At 42.2% G+C, this 25,880-nt stretch overlaps 1 protein-coding gene across 2 annotated transcripts in view; it reads left to right on the top strand.

Annotated features, from left to right (window-relative positions):
* gpc5b (glypican 5b) overlaps positions 1 to 25,880 on the top strand; it is a 507,172-nt gene that overhangs the window by 53,923 nt on the left and 427,369 nt on the right. For both annotated transcript variants that reach the window (XM_052017859.1, XM_052017858.1), the window contains exon 2: positions 4,980 to 5,141. In XM_052017859.1, the coding sequence (XP_051873819.1) occupies positions 4,980 to 5,141 (162 nt within the window). The remainder of the gene's footprint in view (positions 1 to 4,979; positions 5,142 to 25,880) is intronic.

Genomic DNA, 25,880 nt, shown 5'->3' with positions numbered 1-25,880 from the left:
AATATTGGGAGAATAAAAAGGGGGTTTGGAGTGCAGGATTAATGTAAATGGATGCTGCTTGGTTGGCACAGAAGGACCTTTTTTCAAGTCATTGGAAACTGGCCCTTTGGCCCAACTCGTCCGTGCTGACTATGATGCCCACCAAGCTGGTATCATTTGCCTGCATTTTCTTTGTGCTTTGTCTGTTGAAGGAGGATTTGAGGTGTGTGTTGAAGTGAATGGTGGTAGAAATCTGAAAAGTATTCCAGAATCCAGCGTTGTTTTATCTGCCAAATGATGAGGAAAGGGAATCGACGATGCACAAGAGGCAAGAATTGGAACAATCTCATGAATCACAAAGCACTGGTTAGACCGTACTTGGAGTATTGGGTGTAGTTCTGTTGCCACTCTATTCTAGTGATGTGCTTATGCTGGAGAGAGTGGGGAGGAGATTCACCAGGACGTTGCCTGGATTAGAGGACTTTAGTTATGGGGAGGGATTGGATTGGCTGGATTTGTTTTCCCTGGAGTGAAGGAGGCTGAGGGATGACCTGAAGTATGTAAAATTATGAGAGGCATAGATAGGGAAGATAAACATCGTCTTTTTCCCATGGTCAGGATAACAAAAACAGGAGGGTATTAGGTTTAAGCTGAGAGGAAGAAGTTTTAAAGGGGATTTGAGGGGAAAGCTTTATTTAACACAGTGATTGATATCTGGAACTGACTGCCAGAGCAGGTGGTGGAGTCAGATACGATCACTATGTTTAAAAGGCATTTAGATAGGCATTTAAGTAGGCAAGGTGTCAAAGGATACAGTCCTAATGCAAGCAAATGGGATTAGTGTATCTGGACAAAAAGGTCGGCATGGATGTGGTGGGTTGAAGGGCCCATTTCTATACCATATAACTCCATCTCAAATGGGGAGAGGCAAGTAGTTCGAGATTTGCACTGGAAAAAAGACATTTATCTGGACTGGGAGCCCCTGTAGGTCAATGTGTATAGCTGTGAGGGTGAAGCGGTCTTGGTGAAAGTCAGAATGTGGTGAGTAGAATACTGGGTGAGCACCAGTTTGTGTAGGATAGAAGATGAAAGCTTAGGAAATCCCACCTGGAGCAATAGTGGATCCTATTATTTTGGTCAGTATGCAATGGATTGGCAGGCAGTTGGGCTGTTGTCCTTCAGATAACTCATGCAGTATCATGAGTTTTCTAGCCAGTTGCTTGTCCACCCAGAGCACTCTGGACAAAGTCATCAGTTTCTTCTTTCACAGATGCTGCCTGATTTTCTGAGTGTTTCCAGCATTTCCAGTTTTTGTAAAATCATCACATTGACTGCTATGTTCCTTTATAGCGTTCACCTCCAAACTGAAAAGAGAGTGTGCAGTTATTCTGCTTTACTTCACATCCTGATCCTTAGAATGTCCCAAGCACGTTCACAACAATGTGTTTTTGACGTCTGGTCTTTGTAATGTGGGAAATGTAGCAGCAAATTCATCATCATTTACTTCTATCTCCTTACTTAATACAAAAGTAGAAATGTCCAATTGGATTTCTGTCCTAAATGAGCAAGCTTTAATTTTAAGATGGCATGAATTAGTCCTTGATGTCACACACTGAATGTCTGTTGTATGGGTTGGCAGAGTTTGAACTTTGTCTTTTGTTGTAATTTCAAGTTAAAACCAATGCTTTAGATGGGATTTGTACTTTCAATATATCAACTTGAATTTTCATGATTCCACAGAATTATCAGTGTGGGAGCAGATAATTTATCAATAACGGTATGCATTCATTTGTCAAAGTAAAATATAAATATGCACACATCAATGAATCGCAATGGGGCAAGTTTTTTTACGCAAAAGTGGTAGGTGCCTGGAATGGGTTACCAGGGGTAGTAGCAGAAGTAGGTAGTTTGGTGGAGTTCAAGAAGCTTTTAGATAAATACATGAGTATGAAGGGGAATGGAGGGATATGGATGACACACAGGAAGATGACATTTAGTATAAATTGACATCAAAATTGGCACAACATCGTGGGCTGAATGGCCTGTCCAGTGCTGTACTGTTCTATGTTCTGTTATATGATTCACTAACCATTTGGCAGAAGCATTGCGTCTGTAAGAAAAAGAACTGAAGGATGCAAAAAAAAATTCAGCTCTTTTTTTCTCTAGTGACTGGAATGTAAAAGTAAAAGAATTCTGATTATTAAGATTAGAGGTGTTCTAGTGGAAGATTAGAGGAAGATCGAATTTGATGGCAGAATACAAGGTTAATGGCAGGACTCTTAGCAGTGTGGAGGAACAGAGGGATCTTGGGGTCCACGTCCATAGATCCCTCAAGGTTGCCGCGCAGGTTGATAGGGTTGTTAAGAAGGTGTATGGTGTGTTGGCCTTCATTGGTCGGGGTATTGAGTTCAAGAGCCACAAGGTAATGTTGCAGCTCTATAAAACTCTGGTTAGACCACACTTGGAGTATTGTGTTCAGTTTTGGTCGCCTCATTATAGGAAGGATGTGGAAGCTTTAGAGAGGGTGCAGAGGAGATTTACCAGGATGCTGCCTGTATTGGAGAGCATGTCTTATGAGGATAGGTTGAGTGAGCTAGGGCTTTTCTCTTCGGAGCGAAGGAGGATGAGAGGTGACTTGATAGAGGTGTACAAGATAATGAAAGGCATTGATCAACTGGACAGTCAGAGACTTTTTCCCAGGGTGAAAATAGATAACACGAGGGGGCATAATTTTAAGGTGATTGGAGGAAGGTATGGGGGGGGATGTCAGAGGTAAGTTTTTTACACAGAGAGGTGTGGGTGTGTGGAACGCACTGCCAGAGGTGGTGGAGGCAGATACATTAGGGACATTTAAGAGAGTCTTAGAGAGGCACATGAATGATAGAAAAATGGAGGGCTATGTGGGAGGGAAGGGTTAGATCGATCTTGGAGCAGGATAAAATGTCAGCACAACATTGTGGGCCGAAGGGCCTGTACAGTGATGTAATGTTCTATGTTTATCATTGACCTGTGAGTGTGATGCAAGGAACATTAATTAACTTTACCAATTAAAGATCAAATCCTACCTTGTAATATACTGTGATTGTGCATTGTACTACACTTCTGAAATCCAGCACTGTTGATTTCACTGGAATTGAATTTTGGAGGCAGGGTTGCAGAAGCAGATGCTACTTTGTTATGTGTTTAGTTCATATGACTGAGGATGCATTTCAGTATATCAGATGAAATGGTCTCTGTTCACCCTATCGAATCCTTTAACACTTGAAACACTTTGATCAGATCACCCTTCAACCTTTAGTCCTTAAGGGAATACCAGCCTAGTTTGTGCAGCCTGTCCTTGTAATTTAATTCTTTAAATCCCAGATGGTTCCAGTAGTTTTGTTCTGCTGCTCTTTCCTGAAGGTACAGCTTCCAAATCAAACACAGTACTACAATTCAGTCAGACCAAGAATCAATACGATTGAACTATTACTTCCTCCCCTAAAAATCCTTGGAATACAATGTTATTCTGTGAGCCTTTTTGGTTGCTTTTCCTATCTGCAGACCAATTTGTGTATTTTGATTTGGTGAATCCTCTTGGAAAATGATCTACTGTGTGAATATTTGATGAGGGCAGGATTGAATTCAATGGTGGTGCCCACATGAATGAATAGCATGCAGTGACTCAACCCGAAACGTCGACCTCCCTCTGCTCCCACAGATGCTATATGACTCGCTGAGTTCCTCCAGCAGTTTTTTTTTTGCTCCAGATGCCAACATCTGCAGTCTCTTATCTCCCCTCTGCCGACATTTAATACCTGGCCTCAACGGGGGAACAGAAGCCGGTCTTGCTTGGTTGCTTTTCCCATGTATGAGCCTGGCTAGTGAATGAAATGAGTTTGTTATCTGTGGGGCCATATCCCACCAAGAGTCCATCCAAACAGGAGAGGCAAGGATTCAAGAACACAGGAGCAAGAGTAGGCCACTCGGCCCCTCAAAGTTTCCCCACGAGTCCATATGATCATGGCTGATCTAGCTAAGATCTCATCTCCCTTTCTGTGCCAGTTCCCCATAGTGGTTTTTCCTGAGCTTTCAAAGATTTATCTACCTCCATCGTGAATACTTGTAATAATCCGGCCTCCATCACCTTCCGGGATAGAGAATTCCAGAGATTCACTACCCTCTGAAAAGAAATTTCTGTGCACCTCAATTTGAAATGACCAGCCCCTTATCTTTTAACCATGCCCCTTTGCACTAGTGAAAACATCTTAACATCAGCCTTGTCAAGCCCCCTCATGATTTGGATACAACAACACTCAACAATTCAGAAACTGCTTCTTCCCCTCTGTCGTCAGATTTCTAAATGGTCCATGAACCCATGAACACAACCTCGTTTTATCTTTTTTCTTTTACACTATTTATTTATTTTTGTAGTTTATAATAATTTTATGTCTGCACTGTACTGCTGCTGCAAAACAACAAATTTCCTGTCATTTGAGCTAGTGGTAATAAATCTGATTCTGGTTAGGTCACCCCCTCATTCTAAACACACAACACAGAGCCAAGCTGTTTAGCCCCTCTAGATAGTATTCCTGACCTGCTAGTGCAGAACTTCTGATAATCACTGCACTAATTCTAGAAGGTGCCTTCCATTCACTCTCTCCATGCAGTTAAATGTATGTGATGTCTATATTTGCTCAAAGCACATCTACTGTTCATTCTATCCAGGGAAATAAAGCACTCGGTCACAATCCGCTTTTCACCATTCCAATGTACAGAATAAAGTTCACATGCATACATCATCTGAAGGCAAATATTAAGTGAAATTCCAAAGGACAATGCCTACGGTTACTCTTTTCTTTAAATTTACCATTCAGTCAATGTAATTAGCCACAGCAAGATTCTCAACGCTCTATATGTGACTCTGGGCATGTGTATGAGAAGTACTTCAATATTTTTCTGCCAGAGCAGACCTTCCCTTGTGTATCTCCCCTACTGACTGGCCTTCCTTCTTGTTACAGATGGGGATTTACAGATCTGTATGCATAACGAGCCAACTTGTTGTACAAAGAGAATGGAAGAGCGGTATCAAGTAGTGGTGCGCCGAGAGGTCCTACAGAGCATCCAGTTTCTGAGCTTTGAACTGAAATACAGAATTGAAAAGAATGGCGGGGCTTTCCAAGGTAGGAATATTGCAGCTGATCAACAGCAGGAGGAAATCAAGTGCAAAGTGGCTAATCATTCTGGTCCTCTCCTTAAATGCTTGTGAACCAGCTTTGGGGATTTGTGATCAATGTTTGATTTACCCAGGCTGTGGTGGAAGTACATCCTTCCGAGCTCTCAGTTTGTTCAAGGGGTGTTTTTAAGATGAGGACAGATCTAATTTCTGACTAATTTGTCTCTGGCTGAGCTCAGATTACCCCTTCTCCACATGTAGTTTAGTATTCCTCTGGTTTTGCTTGTATCATTCTGTGGCCACTTCAGGCCTCTTGGCCCACTGAGTCTGTGCTATGAAGCACCCATTTTGCACTATTCGCAGAAGGAAGAGCAGTGTAGAATTTGCCGAAACAATCCGGGATTTAGAAAGTTGAATTACGAGGACGTCTTTACCACCCCTCCTGACTATAAAGATGCTGAGTTACAAATCCTCTTGCTGATCGCATTGTTTTTGTGCGCCAAGCAAATGATCTTTTTTTGTGCACTCAGTTGACCCAGGCCTTATGTGCATGTATCGCTTATGCCCGGAGGCTGCTTTGCATACAGAGTGGCATCAATTATGCAAAACTATTTTGTGTATTCAAGACCCTTAAAAGTCACAAGCCACTTCAGTGGAATTAAATCTTAACTGGACGGGAGGCATCTCCTTCAGCAGTGAAGGGTCCCAAGCCCTGGTTAGAGGTTGTGGAGCTGAAGGCGTTTGCTGTCTTGTAGGTAGATTAAGTAGATTTCTTACTTTCTTGTTTCTTCCCCACCTCACTTTCAATATCGTTAGCACCCTACCTGCCTGATCAGCACCGCCTCCTGGCAGTTCACATACCTGACCCTCCTACACCCTGGCAAAAGCCCCCTGATTGGTTATCCACAGGAGGCATTTGGACCCACACCAATCTCTGATGCTTCATCATCACTTATCTGATTTCATCAGTTCCACCTTCCATCAGTGCCCTTCTACTGATGCTTTCCACACCACAATGAGGCCAAATGTCTCCAGACCCTTCCCCCAACCACCCTGGTCGTCTTATCTACCTCTAGGCTAGCGGACAGAGGGCTCTTCTTTGAACATATTCAAGACGTGGACCTTGTGTGCGATGGTCTTTAGCTGCTAAATGAATCTCACACAAAATTGGCAAAGCAATGTGTTAAAGTGCCTTTCCCACTGCCCATGAGCTTCTAGCCCACCAACTGTTGTGATTGCACCCTGTCCCTTGTAAATGACTTCAGATAGGGAGGAACATGTTGGGCGACGGTGAAGAGGAAAGCCACAAAAGAGGAAAAATCTTCGGACAGATTTCAAACAGACAAAATTTGTTTTCAGACAAATTAGCACTTCCTTGACATTATTTTTGAGAGTTAGTTGATTTCATGGTTTGCATGTGATAAGTATGATATATAATGAGTCAGTATCTCTCATCAAAAGCTATTTTGTCCATTCATTATTTTGAATTCTGGATCATTACACACTTTTTAGCTGACTGCTTTTATTTTTTGGTAAAAAGCAATGTAAAATAGGCAGTAGCAAGTGTAACATCTCAGTCATTATTTATTTGGTTTAGTTCAATTTCAAGAATCCGCTGTGCAGAGGGTAAGTTCTGGTGAGCAATGTGAGCCAATCAAAACCAGCAGTTGACCCTCAAAATGGCTTCCACGTGATGATGCCTGTACCTGGCAACATGCTGGTTGCTTTGCAGGTCAAACTGCCCAGTCAGATGGCTGATTAGTTGGAGCAGCATTATTCAACAGTGCTGCCCCTGATGAACCCTGATCACATGGCTCTCTACTCTCTTATAATTGGTTAGTGTATAAGCTTTGATTACACAACATCCTATTGTTCTACCATTGGCTTTTGGGTGTTAGTGTGGATTCCGTGCCTCCCTACCAGAGTTATTGGTTTCTGGGTGTGACCCCATGCATTCCTACTGAAGTACTTTTTCCAGGAGCAGTGCCACTGCATTGCCCTCCATATACACCTGGGGACTTTCCTGACTCTGAGATGCTTGGTCAAATCTGGACAGTTCCCAGCTCAGCCACACTGTAATGAGAAGATTCATGATAGATGGCAGTTATAATGAAGCTTTATAAGGCTAAAATTCAACTGCCTGAATGCTGTACTTGATAAGCCACAGAACAGCCAGGAATGAAACAGACAGGAAATACATTAAAATTCAGATATGTGTATATTTTTTTTATAACCATGCACACTATCAAATAGCTGAGTGAGGTTTGACAGGCCTGTTGAAATTGCTGCATTTTCACATTTTTCGACTGGAAGTGATCCTATGCCAACTCACTCTATCTAGTTCCTTTGGGGCCGTTGCTTTGCTCTACCTTCTACTAATGTGCTCAGGAGATAGTCATTTCCTTCACAATGGCTTGAGTTCCAGTGGCCGGCTGGTGAGTGCTCTTACTAATCAGACCACTTACATTTTCATCCAGATCATTATATATTACAAACAGAGGTCCCAGCACCGATCCTTGCAGAACACAACTGGTCACAGATCTCTAGACAGAGAAACCCCACTCCTACCACTACCCTCAGTCTTCTATGGCTAAGCCAATTTTGGATCCAATTAGCTGACTCACTGTGGATCCCATGTGACTTCATCTTTCAGACCAGCCTATGTGAGGGACTCTTGTCGAATGCTTTACTAAAGTCCATGTAGACAACATGCAGTGCCACACCCTCATCAGCCAGCTTCATCACTTCCTCAAAACCTTAGTCAAATTTGTGAGACAGGACTTCCTCCAAACAAATCCATGCTGACTGTCCCTAATAAGTCCATGCTTTTCCAAATGCGTGTAAGTCCTGGCCCGAAGAATCTTCTCCATTAATTCCCCTATCACCGATGTAAGCCTCCAGTTTGTCTCCGTTGCTGCCCTTAAACATTGATAAATGCAATGATTTCATGCTGATGTTATTACAATGTGAAGCACCATTAGAAGGCACTTGGGACACATTGGACTTGTTATAGTTTTCTTATTTAGTCCAGATATTGCTGCTGTGTGTGCTCTTGAGGTTACAGTTGAGGGAGAATAGGTAGACCTCTTGTCCCTGAGCCAGAAGTTGGGGTGATGAGGGACTGCACAGTGCAGAGCAGAGTGGGTGCTGCCTACCATCTTTCTAATGAGGTATCAGCACTTTCAATCCTGTATAAAAGAAGCAAACGTACTGTTTAGGGGAAAAGCATGACTCTTCTCCTTGATCACCTGATCAATATTTATCCCCCAACCAACATCACAAAAAAAAGATAATCTGATCATTATCACGCTACGGTTTGCTGATTGCTTTGTCACACCAGTGATTAAACTTCAACTTCAGCTAACTTAGTGGGCTGTAAAACACTTGATGGTCATCTGAAACCATATAGATGCAAGGCTTTGTCCTTCTATAGTCTCTCCTTTTTCTGAACTCACTGTCATCCCAAAAAATCTCCTCTGTTCTTGGAAGGCTGCACTTGGCTACACAAAGACTTTGAACGTGTCAGGACCATGTCCACTATTTCTCCACAGATCTTATTTTGAACGGTTGCTTCTATACCACAGTGTTCAAAGAACCTTGTCTAATATCACCCTCCCCCCTTCCCCCACCTTCTGTCATCGTGGTACATGATCCTTCACTATTCTGTCTACAGCCTGTTGAATGACACTCCAATACCTGACTTCTAATGTAATGTAATAACAGAAAACGCTGGAAACACTCAGCAAGTTGGGCAGCATCCACGGAAAGAGAAGTGGTTAATGTTTCAGGTCTAGATTTGTGGAAAAAGAGGAAACAGTTCAGTTTTCAATAGCAGAGAAGGTGGGGGAGGATGATTAGAGCAAAGGGAATATTTCTGATAGGGTGAGACTAAATGATGTTGCGATTAAGGTTAGGATCAGATTAAGCTGCTTTGTCTTTGTAGTGTGTTGCCAATAGTAAGATGTAGTATATGCCCAGCAGGATGGAATATTCAAAAATAAAAGGAAAAAACAACCTACACGATGGGCAGAAATGGCGAGCTGAACTGACTTGCTCAGGTTAGGTATTGGCACAGTACCAACACTCATTTACTGTGTCTGTGGAAGGAATCAACAGAAGCTAAATGCACCATGCAAGGTCTTGCTTTCAATGTGTCTTTTTGCATCTTATTCTTTGCTTATATCCATTATTGCAATTTATTGCCTATACTGCTCTGGGCTATTTTGATTCAAAGGTTTGCTAGTCCACTTCGAAAGGTAGTTAATTGTAAATCTAAAGTGTTTGGAACAGCGTAGAGGGAGATTTGCTCTGTGTCTAACCTGTGCTGTACCTGCTCTGGGAGTCTTTGTTGGGATGATCTCGCAGGAGCTCTGCATCTAACTTGCACTGTTAATGCTGGAATGTTTGAGGGGACAAAATAGAGCTTTACCTCTGTATTTAACCTGTGATGTACTTGCCCTGGAACTGGACAGTGTAGAAGGAACTATTGTCAGTTGTTGACTACAGGTTTCAAACATAGGGAGAAAAATTTTGTTTTGGCTCCTCATTAGCGGTTACTCTATTCTAAGCTCAGAACTTTACCAAAATCAGGGTAGAATCAGAACTGTTTGAATGTTCTATGTCTTAAACAAATCACTTCTTGGTCTGCTAAAAACTTGCACTAGTTTTCTATTTGAAATGTGGTCACAACAGACTTGGGCTATGATTCATTTAGCAAACTTCCACTGACAGTTTTGCCAAGACTTTTCAATTAAAGAAAGAACATTTATGTAGCGCCTTCCACCTTGTGTCGTGTAGTGATTGGTTGTAAAATTTCTTACAATCTGTGGTCTCTCAAAACCTGATCACTTTCTTTAAGAGATGTATGTTGCCCAGGGCAATAGCAGGAGTTTCCTTGTTCTTTCATCTGTGTCACGGTTATTATGTAAGTCCATCTGAAAGGGTAGACAAGGCCATATGATAGTGAAACTTCCCACAGCCTCAACTCCTGAGATGTACTTTGCTCTAATACTAAGGAGACCACTCCTTGACTACATTTTTAAATTATCTCTGTAATTGCCTTTTAACAAAGGTTAGATAAGTGCTAAAGATAAAATTGTAATCAAGTAAGTAACTTTTACTTTGGGAGCTGAATGCCCAATAATTTTTCCAAATCATTTCTCCAACCACTCTGTGTGGAGAATGTTTTCACAGACAGGGTGAAGTCTGGAATGTGCTGCCTGAGGGGGTGGTGGAGGCAGATACTCGCATAACATTTAAGCATCTAGACAAGTACTTGAACTGCCAGTGTATAGAAGGTTATGGACCTAATGCAGGTAAATGGGATTAATGTAGGTAAATAAAGTGGTAGCATAGATGTGGTGGGCTGTAGAGTCTGTGTCTGCACTCTATGACTTTGACGCTGTATGGCTCTGACTCATTCAGAAGGCTAACAAATTTCCAAATCCCTTCTGTTGTTATGACTTTATTCCCTCAGACCTTGTCATTGGCATCAGCAGTAAATTATCAATCTCCTTTCTTCCCTCGAGTCTGGTTGAGTGCGAAAAGTAAATTGAGCAAAGCAAAGGTTTGTCGTGTGAATGCGATGTATGAAGAGCAGTTTATCCATAATGCTTCATAATTAACAACTGCCTTTGCCACCAAGATATTGGTTTGATCAAAGGTGTACCAAAGATGAAAGCATTCAGGGAACAAACAAGCTGTTAGTTGTTTTGAATGACACTGCAAACATGTATTAGCCAAAACAACAGGGGCTTTATTTAATGATTATACAGTTTTCAGTGTTTGGTTAGAAATGTGATTAATGGTTTTTACGAGGGCTATGAATCAAGATGATCGAAGATTTTGGAGGGCAATTTGGCTACTATGTCATCAGGCTAGGGGATCAGGACCTGGGAAGAGTGATTATTTTCATTTGGGTTCATTAGGATAGTTTTGTGTGATAGTAATTGAATCTTGCCCTTTTCCCTAATTAACTTAACTTTGATACAGAAAATGAATAAATAAAGGATAGAGACCCAGGATACAAGAAGAATATCATTCAACCTTTCACAATAGTCGACTATATTCTTAAACCCTTCTAAGGAGATTACCTCCATACTTCGACTTAGGTATTCATTTCAAGTGTTAATCATGTAGTGTGAACAACTTACTGACATTATTCCTACATTTGTCTGGAACAGTCTTGAACAGGTGAACTATTGACGTAGAACATGGGTTTGATTTGTATGTACTCTGTAGATGCAAATTTACCAAATAACCTTCCCCAGAAATCTTCTAAAGTGGCTTTTTGTAGGTGCTGGAGGTCATATTGGCTAGGTACTAAATAATCAATTGAGTGTTGACCAGTTTACGTGAAAGATTTTCATACCTGTTTTCCTTTGTGCAATCAAATTGTCACATTGTCAGAGCTGAACTTGCATCTAAGACTGGCCATAATAGTCTTGTGCCTGTGATGGTGCTGCAAGCAAATTTTTCATTGTACCCGTACCTCACCATACTTGTGCACATGACAATAAACTGGACTTGACTTGAACCAGGGACTGGATTAAGTGAAATGCTATTGAAGGATTTGATAAATAATTGGACTTTGGGATTCATTGCATGGTATTAGGTTTCTTGAATTGTAAAAAGGAAGGAAAAATCCAATTGGTTGCTGGGCATTCTGGGGAAGAGGAGGAATTGGATTCTCTTGCATTTACCTGGGTGCTTTCTAATACCAGTGGAGATAAGAATGTTATTTAAGTAAATAATATGTTATCCTATGCAATGTGACAGCACACTACGTGAATGACCATATTATTACAAACATTGAACAAAAAAATGACCGGCTGTTCCATCTCCCTACCATGCCATGGCCAGACCATTGTAGTTAACCATTATTTCTCTTTACTCAATGTTAGAGGTGCATTAATCTCTTGAGGGAGAAAAAAACAGAGGAATTGTCAAAGAATCTGAAGGTGTCAAAAGATAAGAACCATATAGAAGTTTCGCCCAGAAACACACACGAGGAGATGGTGGTCAAGCCTGGTTAATGTAAATATTTCATTGTCATTTAATGGGTTGTAAAGGTACAGACTTGGTGAGTTTGAATTATTACTTTAATTCATACCTCTCCCTTCCTTTCATATTATTACATATGTATTTTGAAGTTAGCAGTATGAAAAATTGAGAGAGGCATATAAGACAGCCGATCTGCATTGCCTGTTCAAATTCCCCACTGAAGTTAAAAATTCTTGACAAGTTGGAGTGTGGTGTAAACATCATCAAAGTCTAATTTTAAGAAAACACTTGGAGAAGTTTAAAGCCACTCGTCTCAACAAGCAAACCTTCCCCTAGCTTTGGTAGAGGAGGAAGTGAGGGGCAGGACTGTTGTATGACCGCTGTCTACACCGCTGACTGGTGTTTTGGGAGTTCTGATTCACACAGAGCAAACCTGAGAGTCCTACTTCCCTCTCCTCAGGAGTCACAATATTGTTTCAACTGGGAACCACTCCAAATCATGCCCTTATTCACCCCAAGTGAGCTAAAATGTGGGGCAAGCCCAGAGATTGGAAGTCATGATCGTCTTGTGGGTAGTCTGTAGCCTGAAGCATGTGTTGAAATTGTAGAATTGTAATCGAATGATTTTTTTTTGCCAATGCTTTGATTGGACAGGATCTGAGAAATGCTCACTATTATTAAATTGGTAAAAAGAGTTTGAAGTGTTGCTTTGTCTTGCCAGTAGGAGGGAAAGATTGGGGTGAGAGGGCCTGAGGCAATACTGGCAGACTTTGCTGCAGTCTTTTAAATAAAATCCAGATGGCATTTTGAAGTCATGCAGTCCCACAAAAATAAAAACCATATGTCTATTTGTAAACCGTTTTTTTGAAATATAACAATATGCCCATTCAATTAGTCAGTGGTAATAACTGCGGATAAACATGAACGTTTAGGAGGCATTGATCCATTCCCCCTTCTGTTCTTGCTGGCCCTCAGGTTGAACTTTAACTCTCAAAGTCTGGTATTTTCTGACCTTTATTTGTGCCTGGTAATTAATTGTAGGCTGTTTAATGCCCGTTCTTTGTTCCTGTAAATAAAAATGCTTTAAATCATAATTTCTCAAACACAAGAGCGTAAGGAAAATAGGAATGGGTCACCTGGTCCTTCAGTATGATCATGACCTCATCTCCTCTTCTGTGTCAGATCCTCATGACCCTTAATTCCCTGATCTTTCAAACCATTATCTACCTCCGCTTTAAATTCTCGTAATCCAGCCTCCACAACTCTGGGGTAGAGAATTCCTGAGATTCATTAACTCTGGAGAAGTTTCTACACACCTCTGTTTTAAACGACTGGCCCCTTGTCTTGTAACTATGCCCCCTTGTTCTAGACTCTCCAACTAGTGGAACTCTCCCTTCAAAGTCCACAATCCTTCCTCTATGAGCAACTCCCAGAAAAGCACTACTAGGATATGGATCTACCGTCGTGTACCGTCACTTGATGAGCCCGCAGGACTTCCAACTCTGGCTGGTGATGTTCCATCATAGGTAGTCTCATCGCAGTTCCACACTCGCGCCATTGGACATTCTCACTGTGCACTGACTGTCTACGTCAATTAGAGTCATAGAGAGATACAACAAGGGAACAAGCCATTTGGGCCCACTGAGCTTGCACCAACATCAACCATCCATTAGCATTAATCCTACATAAATCCTATTTTTTTTTATTCTCCTCACATTCCCGTCAATCCCACCCACCCCCTCCCCCCAACCCATTCCTCAGACTCTACCACTCACCTACACACTAGGGGCAATTTACAGTGGCCAAAGAAGCTGCCAACCTACACGTTTCTTGGGATGTGGGATGAAACTACAGCACCTGGAGAAATCCATACTGTTACAGGGAAAATGTCCAAACTCCACACAGACAGTGCCAGAGGGCAGGATTGAATCTGGGTCACTGGAGCTGTGAGGCAGTGGCTCTACTGCACTACCCAAGCAGAAATCAAGCAGAATTTTCATTACCCAATCAACTAATTTCTGTGAGGCAGGCATGGTCAGCAGTTAGCGTAACGCTATTACAGCGCCAGCAACCCGGGTTCAATTACGGCTGCTGTCCGTAAGGAATTTGTACATTCTCCCTGTGTCTGCGTGGGTTTCCTCCAGGTGCTCCGGTTTTCTCCCACATTCCAAAAAAAAAGACGTACTGGTTAAGAAGTTGTGGGCATGCTATGTTGGCGCCGGAAGTGTGGTAACGCTTGTGGACTGCCCCCAGAGCACTCTACGCAAAAGATGCATTTCCCTGTGTGTTTCGACATACATGTGACTAATAAAGATATCTTATCTTACCTAAGTCAATTATTTTTCCTCAATCCTGATATTTTGAAGCTAATAATCAAACATGTTCAAGAAAAATGAAGAGTTTTTTTTTCAGTCTCTAGAATTTTTCTCCTGAGCTACTTGGAGTAATATGGATGTTCAGAACAATCTTGAAGGTTGGCAGTCCTTCAAGATTCAGGCCTCGGGATTTGGGTCCAAACATGAGACCAGGAAACATTAGTGATTATGCCATATCCAATAATATTTCTCAGCTCGGCTTGGAGACTTAAGGGCAGTGAGGGTGCTTAACAGACAACTGAGGATCCAGCGCGGGTGGTTAGACGTGAGCTTTGTGGAGCACTGTAAGTGGGCTCTATTCACCACTTGTGCTGTAGTGTGGAGTCCCTGGCCACACTTCAGGATAGGTCAGGTAGCTGGTCACTAGCTGAGAGTATGCTCAGTTCTTGGATAAGGTGGGAGTGGCACAAGACTTGCATTTCTTGAGGAATGCTTCAGCGATTGCCTGGAAATAAACATTGTGGGTATTGTAAAGACTTTATAAAGCTCTGTAGAAAGTCTTCCAAAGTGACTCGATGTTCACACTCCAGGGTTAATGACCATGTAATGGTGAGTGTTCCTCTAAGCAGTAAATATCTCTTTTAAAGAGTGCTTCAAGTCGACATGGTGTTTACTCCCAAACAGCTGATCATTGTTAGTTGAAACTCTTGCTACTGAGCTTCTTCCTTTAACAAGTGCCAGCAGGAATTCCAAGTTGCAATCTTCTGTTTGAGGAGTCTCCAAGCAGCTGTTCTAAACACTCATTATCACGATGCCATCTGGAGCTGACTACAGGCTAAACTAGTGTTTCATCCCAAGACCCATCTTTAGCAATCAGAGTACATGATGAATGTCACCAATAAAAGAGTTTAACTCCTCCAACAGGAAGCAAGAACAAATAGTCCCTTGGCTAGACTGAGACCATCACTAGCTTTAGCTAACTGACAAACTTGCCATGTTTTTTTGTGAATTCACTTTATAAGTATAGGAATGCCAGTTACTGAGAACTGTTTATTGCAAAGGAGAGATAAATCAACTTGCTTTAGTAGTACCTTTCACAACTTTCTCAGGGTATCCGTAAAGCTCACAAGTGATCCAAGGACTGTTGAAGTATTGCAGTGTTTGAAACAGAACAGCCAATTTATCCACAACAAGGTCATACTGAGACCTGGGTGGAAAATAATCGAATAATTGGTTTTTGCAATGGGATAAGTAATGGTGAAGATATTGGAGTGTGCTTCTTTTACCCTTCATCAGATTGTTTATACCCATCTGAGAGGCCAGATGTGGCTTCAGTCCATGGTCTGGATAAGAAGTTTAGCCAGCTCAGCATTTGAAATCAAGGTATGTAAAAATCTGAGATTCAGGGCTGTACAATACTACGAGGCAGAAATTCCTCTGCTCTTAAATTTCCACAATAAATTGGTGCAGGGCAGATAATTCACACCTGTTTATCATGCTGGAAAGTCCAGTACTTATTTGCAATCCTACTCCAAATGTGTGTGTGTGTGTTTTTGGTGTGAGAACATCTCTGGCTGTTGCTATGCAGTAGCGATTGTTAGAAAGAACTATCATATTATTGGGGATGTTGTCAGTATCAACACAATGGTGCAGTGGGTAGAACTGCTGCCTCGTAGCTTCAGTGACCTGGGTTCAATCTTGATCTCAGGTAGTGTCTGTGTGGAGTTTTCACCTTCTCCCTGTGTGTGTTTCCCTCCAGGTTCTCTGGTTTCCTCCCACATCTCAAAGATGTGTGGGTTGGTAGGTTAATTGGCCACTGTAAATTGCCGCTAGCGTGGGGGGAGTTCGTTGAGAATGAGGGAAGAATAAATAATGGGGGTTAATGTAGGATTAGTGTCAATTGGTGGTTGGTGGTTGGTGCGGCTCAGTGGGCCAAATGGCCTGTTTCCATGCTGTATCTCTCCTTAACTCTATCGTGAGAGGGAGAGAGAGGAGTGAATCTTCAAGGAAATTATTTATGTTCCTTTGCATTTCATTGAAGTTAACCATTCTCTGGAAGGTTTTACTTGGATCTCACTTTGCTCCTCTCTATTACGAATCTAAACCCTATGAACTGATGATTGCCAAGTGTTCTCCCACTGATATATAGTCCACTGGGCCCAGCTAATTCACCAGAACCAGACCCAGACCCGGACCCAGAAATGCTTCCTTCCTCATTGGGCTGAAAGTAAACTGATCAAACAATTTCTTCTGAAAGCACATCAGAAAGTCCCACCTAATAATGTTATTTCAGTGTTGGATCCCATAATATCAGCACTCAACAATTACTGCACGTGTTGGTAATTGCCCTGAATGCTTACACCTCACTATTTGAATACCTATGGAATAAAATTTTAATTCTATCATGGGTAAGAAATTAACTCAATGATGGAGATTTGTGGCAAATCGTTGATCTTCACTGAAGGTTTAGAGGGATATGGGCCAAACATGGGGAAATGGGATGAACTCAAGTAGGCAACTTGGTTGGCATGGACATGCAGGTAAAATTTCAAAATTAGCAGTAGGCACCAAACTTGGACACATAGTATGCAGTGAACAGGATATTAGATAGTAAAAGGAAAAGGCTAGCGGATGAAATTTAATACAGAGTAGGGTGAAGTTTGCATGTCCCCTCTGACACTCACCAACTTTTATCGATGCACCATAGAAAGCATCCTGTCTGGATGCATCACAGCTTGGTATGGCAGCTGCTCTGCCCAGGACTGCAAGAAACTGCAGAGAGTTGTGGACACAGCCCTGCACATTGCAGAAACCAGCCTCCCCTCTATACCTCTTGCTGCCTTGGTGTAGCAGCCAGCATAATCAAAGATCCCACCTACCCGCGTCATTCCCTCGTCTCCCCTCTCCCATCAGGCAGAAGGTACAGGAGCCTGAGGGCACATACCACCAGGGTCAAGGACAGCTTCTACCCCACTGTGATAAGACAGTTGAATGGTTCCCCTATGTGATGATGGACTCTCGACCTCACAATCTACCTTGTTATGACCTTGCACCTTATTGTCTACGTGCAATGCACTTCTCTGCAGCTGTGACACTTTACTCTGTATTCTGTTATTGTTTTTACCCTGTACTACCTCAATGCACTGTGTAATGAATTGATCTGTACTAACTTTATGTAAGACAAGTTTTTCACTGTACCTTGGTACAAGTGACAATAATAGAAGTGGTTGGGGCAGAAAAAATAAGGAAGAACTATATAGACAAAATGGGACAGATCTAAAGAGGGATCTGGGTGCATGCTTGCATAAATCCTTCAGTGATATGTTGAGAGAGTGGTTGGTAAAGCTCCTGTGATCCTGGTCTTCATAAATAGAGGTGTAGAGTGTAAAAGCAGGGAGGTAATGTTGAATGCTCATAAAATGGTGGTTTGATCACAGCCAGAGTATGGTGTCCAGTTCTGCTCATCCATCAGGGATGACATGATGGTCCAAGAGAGAGTTCAGAATGGATTCATTCTATGATTTCCAGGGACTTAGCTATAAAGGGAGGCTGGAGAAGCTGGGCAGGCAGCATCTATGGAAGGAAATAAACAGTTGAAGTAGACAGTAGACCATGGAATAAAGGGAAGGAGGTGGGGAACCAGAGGGAGGAGATGGGCAAGTCGTGAGGGTGGGAGAGAAGAATGAGAAGGGGTGGGAGGGGCCACAGGAATGAGGGAAAACAAAAGGTGGGGGCAAGGGGAAACAGAGGTTATCGGAAATCATCACCTGCCAGCTTGTGCTCCTCCCCCTCCCCTAACCTTTTTATTCTGGCTTCTGCCCTCTTCCTTTCCAGTCCCGATGAAGGGGTTCGACACATAGCGTTGACTGTTTATTTCCCTCCATGGATGCTGCCTGACCTGTTGAGTTCCTCCAACATTTTGTGTGTGTTGCTTCCGATAGAGTATCCCTGGATTGCTCAATATTAAGCCAGAATAGCTTGTTTCTTATTTTGTCATTGAAGTCTGTTTATCTTGTAGAATCTAAAATCCAAACCGAGAGATGATTTGTTGTGGCAGATTATTTCAGACTTCTTCAGATGTGGGGAAATTCCAGAAATAATCAGAGTTGATGATTTGATGGTGAAAAGTTAGATGGGAAATCAGCATTCCTTCCAACATACCAAATCTTCTTCTTCAGTTTATCAACCAAGATTTAAACCAGCTTAGACAGGAACCGGTATCACAGATTGTTTGCAACCAGTGCCAAAAAGGGGGTGAAGTTCCAGTCACTAGATGCTAGAGTCTTTGTGGAATTATCAGCTTTTCCAGTGCAGTCATCCTAGTTAGTGGTCAAGCCACACATCGCAAAGTGATACGGCTAAGTAGAGGACAGCTCTACTTTGCAGGATCCACATAGTCTTTTCTTCCAATACTGCACACACTCTGTTCTACAGGGCAGAGCACTGGAACAGGCCATTTGGTTGGTTAATGTTGTATAAAGATGGAAAATATTGGAAATAGTTGGGTAGGATCCACAAAGAGAGAAATGGTCAGTGTCTAGTTTGGTGAATGAACATTGAACTGGAACGTTAACTCTGTTTCTCTCTCCACAAACGTAATCAATACAACCAGCAATTTCTTTTTGCATTGAGATTTCCAGCATCTGCAACATTTTATGTATTGGTTTTACGCTCTAATCAAGTTTGTCCTTTCAGAAAGACACAAGAGACTGCAGATGCTGGAATCTGGAGCAACAATTCGCTGGAGGAGCTCAGTCCTGATGCAGGGTTTTGACCTGAAATGTTGACAATTCCTTTCCTCCCACAGATGCTGCTCAACCCGCTGAGCTCCTCCAGCAGATTGTTTGTTGCTCTATTCTTTTTCCACTTCGTTTCATCCTGTCACATTGATCCTTCTATTCCTTTGTCCACTCTGTGACCATTCCACTTTCTCTCCAGTCTCTGAGTAAGGAAATTTGAGTCTCTTGCCTTAGATGTTCCTTTCTAAAAAGTCTCTTAAATGCTACTATCGTATCTGCTTCCTCCTGGCAATGCATTCCAGGCACATCTGTGCGGGGAAAAAAAACTTGCTTCGCACATCTCCTTTCTTCCTCTCACAATAAAGCTATGCCCTCTAGTACTTAACATTTCTACCCTGGGAAAAAGATTCCAACTGTCTAGCCTATCGATGCCTCTCATAATTTTATAAACCTCTATCAGGTCTCCCCTCTGCCTCTGACGCTCCAGGGAAAACAACTCAAGTTTGTCCAACCTGTCCTCCTTGCTAATCCCCTCTAATACAGACTCTGGGTCACAAATGAGAGCGTGTCCAATTTATGGGGAGTGAAGTGAGAGCCCATGAACCTATTTTAGGGAATGTGGCCAAGAGACCAGATATTGGGCCTGAAAGAATTTTCTCTTCTTTTACAAGAACCGGAAGCAGAACTTTAAAACACCCTGTCCTCTTAGGCAAACAGTGTTATTGGGATATTTACTGGTATTGGACTGCCAAACTCTTTGAAATGTCACTTATTGGGGTGAGTATCCTGCAGCTAGTTGGCTGGATTATTAAATTAAATGCAAATACTAAGATTCTGGAAACTAATCTGAAAGATTTATCATCAATTGCTAATTGGTACAAGTGCTTGAAAGTATCATCATCCACTCACTCCCTTGTCACTGCTTATTGCTGGAAGAGATGGTTTGGCCGTGAAAAGGACAGCACTGATTTGCCATCATAGTACTGCTGCTAAATTAGGAAGGCAGGTTGGGTAGACTGGTGATCTGTTCCCTTAAGTTTGAAATTGACTTGTATACCAAAATGCAAGGAGAATAATGAAGGTGGCAGATTTGAGAGCACTAGGCAAATGGAATTATGGAATAGTTATTTTGGAAATGTGCCTCAAGAGGCAGGACTGGTAGTTTCATTTCGAGGTCACAGGGTTTTCGGATAAGATAAGGAGAGGGATTAAAGAGAAGGGTGGTGGCAACATTGGTTAAACAACCACGACTGTGAGAGGATCATCAAGTGAGGCTTTGTGATTATGGGAAGAGTCAAAAAGAAGGGGCATCAGATTTGGGAGTGCACAAAAGGCCCCCAAGCAGTCCAAGAGAGAGAAGAGCAAATTTGTAAGCAAATTTCTGAGAGCTAAGCTTGCTGCATACTGGCTAAAATAAAAGTTTACCTGAATACATTTGAACAATTTTGTGCCGTCTCTATCTTTCATGCCAACTATAGGAACAAAAGGTAACCTGTATGTGAAGACCAAGATATGGGTAACGTTCTTAATGAATGATTTGTAACTGCCTTCCCAAAAGAAAGATGTGATGATGATCATGTTGTAATTGGGCTGAACAAATATGAAATATTGCTTGGGATGAACATAGCAAATGATAGCATATTAAAGGGTTTATTGTCTTGAAGCTGGATGAATTACCAGGCTGGATGAAATGTGTTCTAGCCTGTTAAAAGAAACAAAGGAGGAAATTGCGGAGACTGACTGTAACTTTCAATTCCCTCAAGCTACAGAACTGGTGCCAGAGGCTTAGAGGGCTTCTAATTTTATACCATTGTTTTAAAAAAGGTTAGAAGAGCTAAGTTAAGAAATTGCAAGCCAGTTATTTTATCAAATTGTAGTATGTTTGTAAATCTTTATTCAGAATGGTAATGATTAATAAGGGAGTCAGTATGGATTTGTTGAAGGTCATGTTTGATAGCTAGATCGCTTTTTTTAAGGAGGGTTGATGAGGACAGTGTGTTTGATGTAGTCCTCATGGATTTTAGCATGACTTTTGAAAAAGATCTCACATGGGAGGCTGGTCAAACAAGTAAAACCCCATGGGAACCAAAGGAGACACATTAGATCCAAAATTAGCTCACTGGCAAGAAGCAAACAAGTCCTGATTCAAGGTTTTGACCTGAAACATTGACAATTCCTTCCCCCTCCCCCCTCCCCCCACCCCCCCCCCCCACAGATGTCGCTCAACCTGCTGAGTTCTTTCAATAGATTGTTTGTTGCTCCATATTCCAGCATCTGCAATCTCTTGTGTCTCCAAACAAAAGATAACTGTTGATGGGTGATTTTTGTCTGGAAGGGTGTTACCAGTGATGTTTCACAGGGCTCACTATCATCTTGCTTCTTGTAATGTATATTGTAGGAAATGTAGGAAAGGTTTAGAAGGATATGGGCCAAATGCGGGCAAGTGGGATGAGCTTGGATGGGCATTTGGTCACCATGGATCAGTTGGGCTGAAGAACCTGTTTCTATACTGTATGACTCTGTCTCTATCGGCAAAGACTTAAAAGGGTATGATAAAGAAGTTTGCAGATATTACTAAAAATGTCCACCTGGAGGAAAGCTTTAGACGGCAGGAAGATCTCAGTCATCTGGCTAGTTGGGCAGAAAAATAGCACGTGGCAGTTAATGTGGAAAAGGGTGAAGTAATGCTTGTGGGGAGATGCAACAAGTAATACATAGTATATGGGATGATATTGAGTTGGGTGGAGAAACAAAGCAATCTTGGAGTGCAATCCAGAGCAAGGCAGGTCAATAAGGTGGTTGAAAAGGTACTCTGATTCTTTACTTTGTTAGCTAACTTGATATAAGAATATGCAGGTTGTGTTATAATTGTGTCGAACACTAGTTAGGTCTGAGTACTGTTTTGGTCACCAAATTACAGGAAAGATGTGATTGCATTAGAAAGGGTGCAGAGAAGATTTACAAAGATGGTACTAGCAATTGAAAATTGTGGTTATGAAGAAAGATTGGATAAGCAAGAGATTTTCCTCTTTGGAACTGAAGAGGCTGAGGGCATATTTAATTGAGGTGTATAAAATTATGAGGGGCCAAGGTAAAGCAAATAGGAATGACCCATTTACCTTAGCAGATGGGTCAAAACTTACAATGTATAGATTTAAAATAATTGGTAGTAGAATTAGAGGGGAGATGATTTTTCCACCCAGAATGGTAGTAGGGGTCTGGAACTCGCTGTCTGAAAGGCTGGTAGAGGTGGAATTCCTCATCACATTTAAACAGTACTTGGATGTGTATCTGATCTGCAGGCTAAAGGTCAAATACTGGGATTAGTTTGGATGGACCTCTTCTTTTGATCACCGCTGACAGAATGAACTAGATGGACTCCTGTGTCATTAAAGTTTTTATGATTTTCTGATTAAATAGTGATCTAAGTTCCATATTATGATCTAAGGAGTTGATGGTATAGAAGGGAAAAAAACTTAATTCCTCTGGTGAAGCAGTTCTGAACGAGAAGGCAAAATCTTAATTCAGAAGATGATATCGGGAGAGACATATGAAGATTGGTAGATATTAGAATTCTCTGTACAAACTGTTTCTCAGTTGAGACTTTGAAATATGTGGTCCATGTATTTTTCTTAAGTTGGGTATTATTGGATATGAAAGAAAAGCAAGTAAATGGTGTGTGTTTTTTATATATATACACACACACACATATATCCTAATCGAATGGCGGAACAATCTCCGAGGCTGAAGAACCTGTTGTGTTCCTCAAGGCTTATGCTGATGAAATACCTGGAGAACTGGTTAGATTTCACTCTGTCACTCACAGTACATTGTGATTTGTGATTCTGTATAATTATTAAACTGATGGAGTTGTGGGTGGGTAGATGGAAACCTCATAAAACCACTCTATGAATAAATGAACATCATGCAGAAAGGATCACTTCAAAGCTTGCTTCATGCATAAAGTGCCCTGCAAATAGATTACACGAGATTCTGCAGATGCTGGAATCTGGAGCAACACACACAAAATGCTGGAGGAACTCAGCAGGTCAGGCAGCATTCATAGAGGGAAATAAACAGTTGATGTTTTGGGTCTTGACCCGATGTGTCGACTGCTTATTTCCCTCCATAGATGCTGCCTGACCTGCTGAGTTCCTCCAGCACTTTATGTGTGTTGCACATAGATTAATTGGTAAATTGGTTTATTATTGTCACAAGTACTGAGGTACAGTGAAAATCTTTGTTTTGCAAGTCATCCATACAGATCATTTCATCAAATAAATGCATTGAGGTAGTACAAGGGAAAACAATAACAGAATGCAGAATAGAGCGTTACAGAGAAAGTGCAGTGCAGGCACTCAATAAGGTGCAAACCCAAATGAGGTTGCTTGTGAGATCAAGAGTCTATCTTGTCATGCTAAGGGACCATTCATAGAAGCTGTCCTTGAGCCTGGTGGTATGTGCTTTCAGGCTTTTTATATCTTTTATCTGATGGGAGGAGGGAGAAGAGAGAATGTCTAGGGTGGGTGGAGTCTTTGATTATGTTGGCTGCTCTACCAAGGCAATGAGAAGTGTAGACAAGAGTCCATGCGGGGGTGGCGGGGGGTGGGGGGGAGCTGGCTTCTGTGATGTGCTGAGCTGTGTCCACAAAACTCTGCAGTTTCTTGCAGCCTCGGGCAGAGCAGTTGCCGTACCAAGCTGCGATGCACCATAGAAAGTGTTCTATCCAGATGCACTGATTTAAAAATTGGTGAGGGTCAAAGAGGATATGCCAAATTTCTTTAACCTCCTGAGGAAGTAGAGGCACTGGTGCACTTTCCTGGCCGTGGCATTTATGTGGTTGGACCAGGACAGGCTATTGGCAATGTTCACTCTGAGGACCTTGAAGCTCTCAACCCTCTTGACCACAGCCTTGTGGGGCACTAGTGTTCAGAATAATCGTGGTGGAGGTGTTGCTGCCTATCCCCACTGAATGCGGTCTGTTGGTGGGAAGTCAAGGATCCAATTCCAAAGGGAGGTGTTGAGTCCCAGGACTAGGAGTTTGGTGATGAGCTTGCTTGGAATTATCGTATTGAAGATGGAGCTGTAGTCAATGAACAATAGTCTAACATAGGTGTCTTTTACTATCCAGATGTTCCAGAGATGAATGTAGGGCCAGGGAGATGGCGTCTGCCGTAGACCTGTTTTGGCAGTAGGCGAATTGCAGTGGGTCGAGGTTGTCTGTGAGGCTGGAGTTGATGCGTGCCATGACCAGCCTCTCAAAGCACTTCATGATGGTGGATGTCAGAGACACCGGGCGGTAGTCATTAAGGCACATTACCTTGTTTATCTTGGGTACTGGGATGATAGTTCTCTGCTTAAAGCAGGTGGGAACCTCAGATTGGAGTAGTGAGAGGTTAAAAATGTCTGCAAATACCCTCGCCAGCTGATCTGCGCAGGATCTGAGGACATGGTCGGGGGCAACATCCAGGCCCGATGCTTTGTGCAGGTTCACTCTCCAGAAGACTAATCTGACGTCTGCAACAGTGACAGTGGGTTCAGGTGCACTGGAGGCTGTCGAGGCAGGTGATGACATTCCAGTGCCCTTCTGTTCAAGGATGGGATGTGTTGTTGCTGGTGATGCTGCCCGACTTCACTTTGTAGCCCATTATAGCATGTAAGCCCTGCCACAACTGGTGGCTGGTCTAGGATTCCACTTTGGTCTCTTTTAGCTGGACAGTGGATTAGCATGAAAGATTAGCTTTGTTTGGTAGCCTTAAAGTCTCCACATGCACTATATGATTTCCTCAGGATTTTGAAGCATCCATTATCTTTAATAGCAAAGTTTCTGATCATTCTTGTTATTTCTTATATGTGAGGTAAGTGGTGTTTAGGAGCACTATTTTCCTGACCTGCTCTGGGACGTGGGCACAAACCAACAGCCCAGCATGGGCACCCTGGTGTGATACTGCTATATGATACCAGCTGGAGCACATATCTGACCAAGAATGCAGCAGACCATTGAAGACGTTCAACAAATGGCCACATATAGAGATTCTGAAGTTGGTATGTACATTTATTTGAGAAATATAATTACACAAGAACATAATAGGAGCAGGAGTAGGCCACCTGAGCCTTCAAGCCTGCCTCACCATTCAGTATGCTGATGGTTGCCCCAGTCCTCCTTAGTGCCAGATCCCCATAAACCCTCAATTCCTCGATCTTTCAAAAATTACTTATCCTCACTTTATATACTTGATATTTAAACACAATGATCTTCTACCCTTTGGGGTCGAGAGTTCCAGAGATTCAACACCCTCTGCAAAAAAAGTTTCTATTCACTTAAATGACCAGCCTCTTATAACCATGTCCCCTCATTCGAGGTTCTCCCACCCGTGAAAACATCTCAACGTCCACGTCGTTAAGCTGCCTCAGGATTTTGTATGTCTCATTAACGTTGCCCCTCATTTTTCTGAACTCAAAAGAATACAGGCCCAAATTGTTCAGCTTCTCTTGATAGTGCTCAAAACTCACTGTTTATTGGCTGTTTCCCGGTAGTTTATTCCTGGCCCCCTCTATTTCATAGGGCAGTTAATTCACTCCAACTTTTCAAGCTCCACACTTCAGTGCCAGCTCAATACCTTATTGCTGCTCTGTTCCCCTCTCTCCTGTAAGTGATGGACCAATCACATCTATGGCAGGACTCTGGTC

Source organism: Pristis pectinata, chromosome 6, assembly GCF_009764475.1.
Source record: "Pristis pectinata isolate sPriPec2 chromosome 6, sPriPec2.1.pri, whole genome shotgun sequence".
NCBI lineage: Eukaryota > Metazoa > Chordata > Chondrichthyes > Rhinopristiformes > Pristidae > Pristis > Pristis pectinata.
This window is presented reverse-complemented; position numbering and strand designations above follow the sequence as displayed.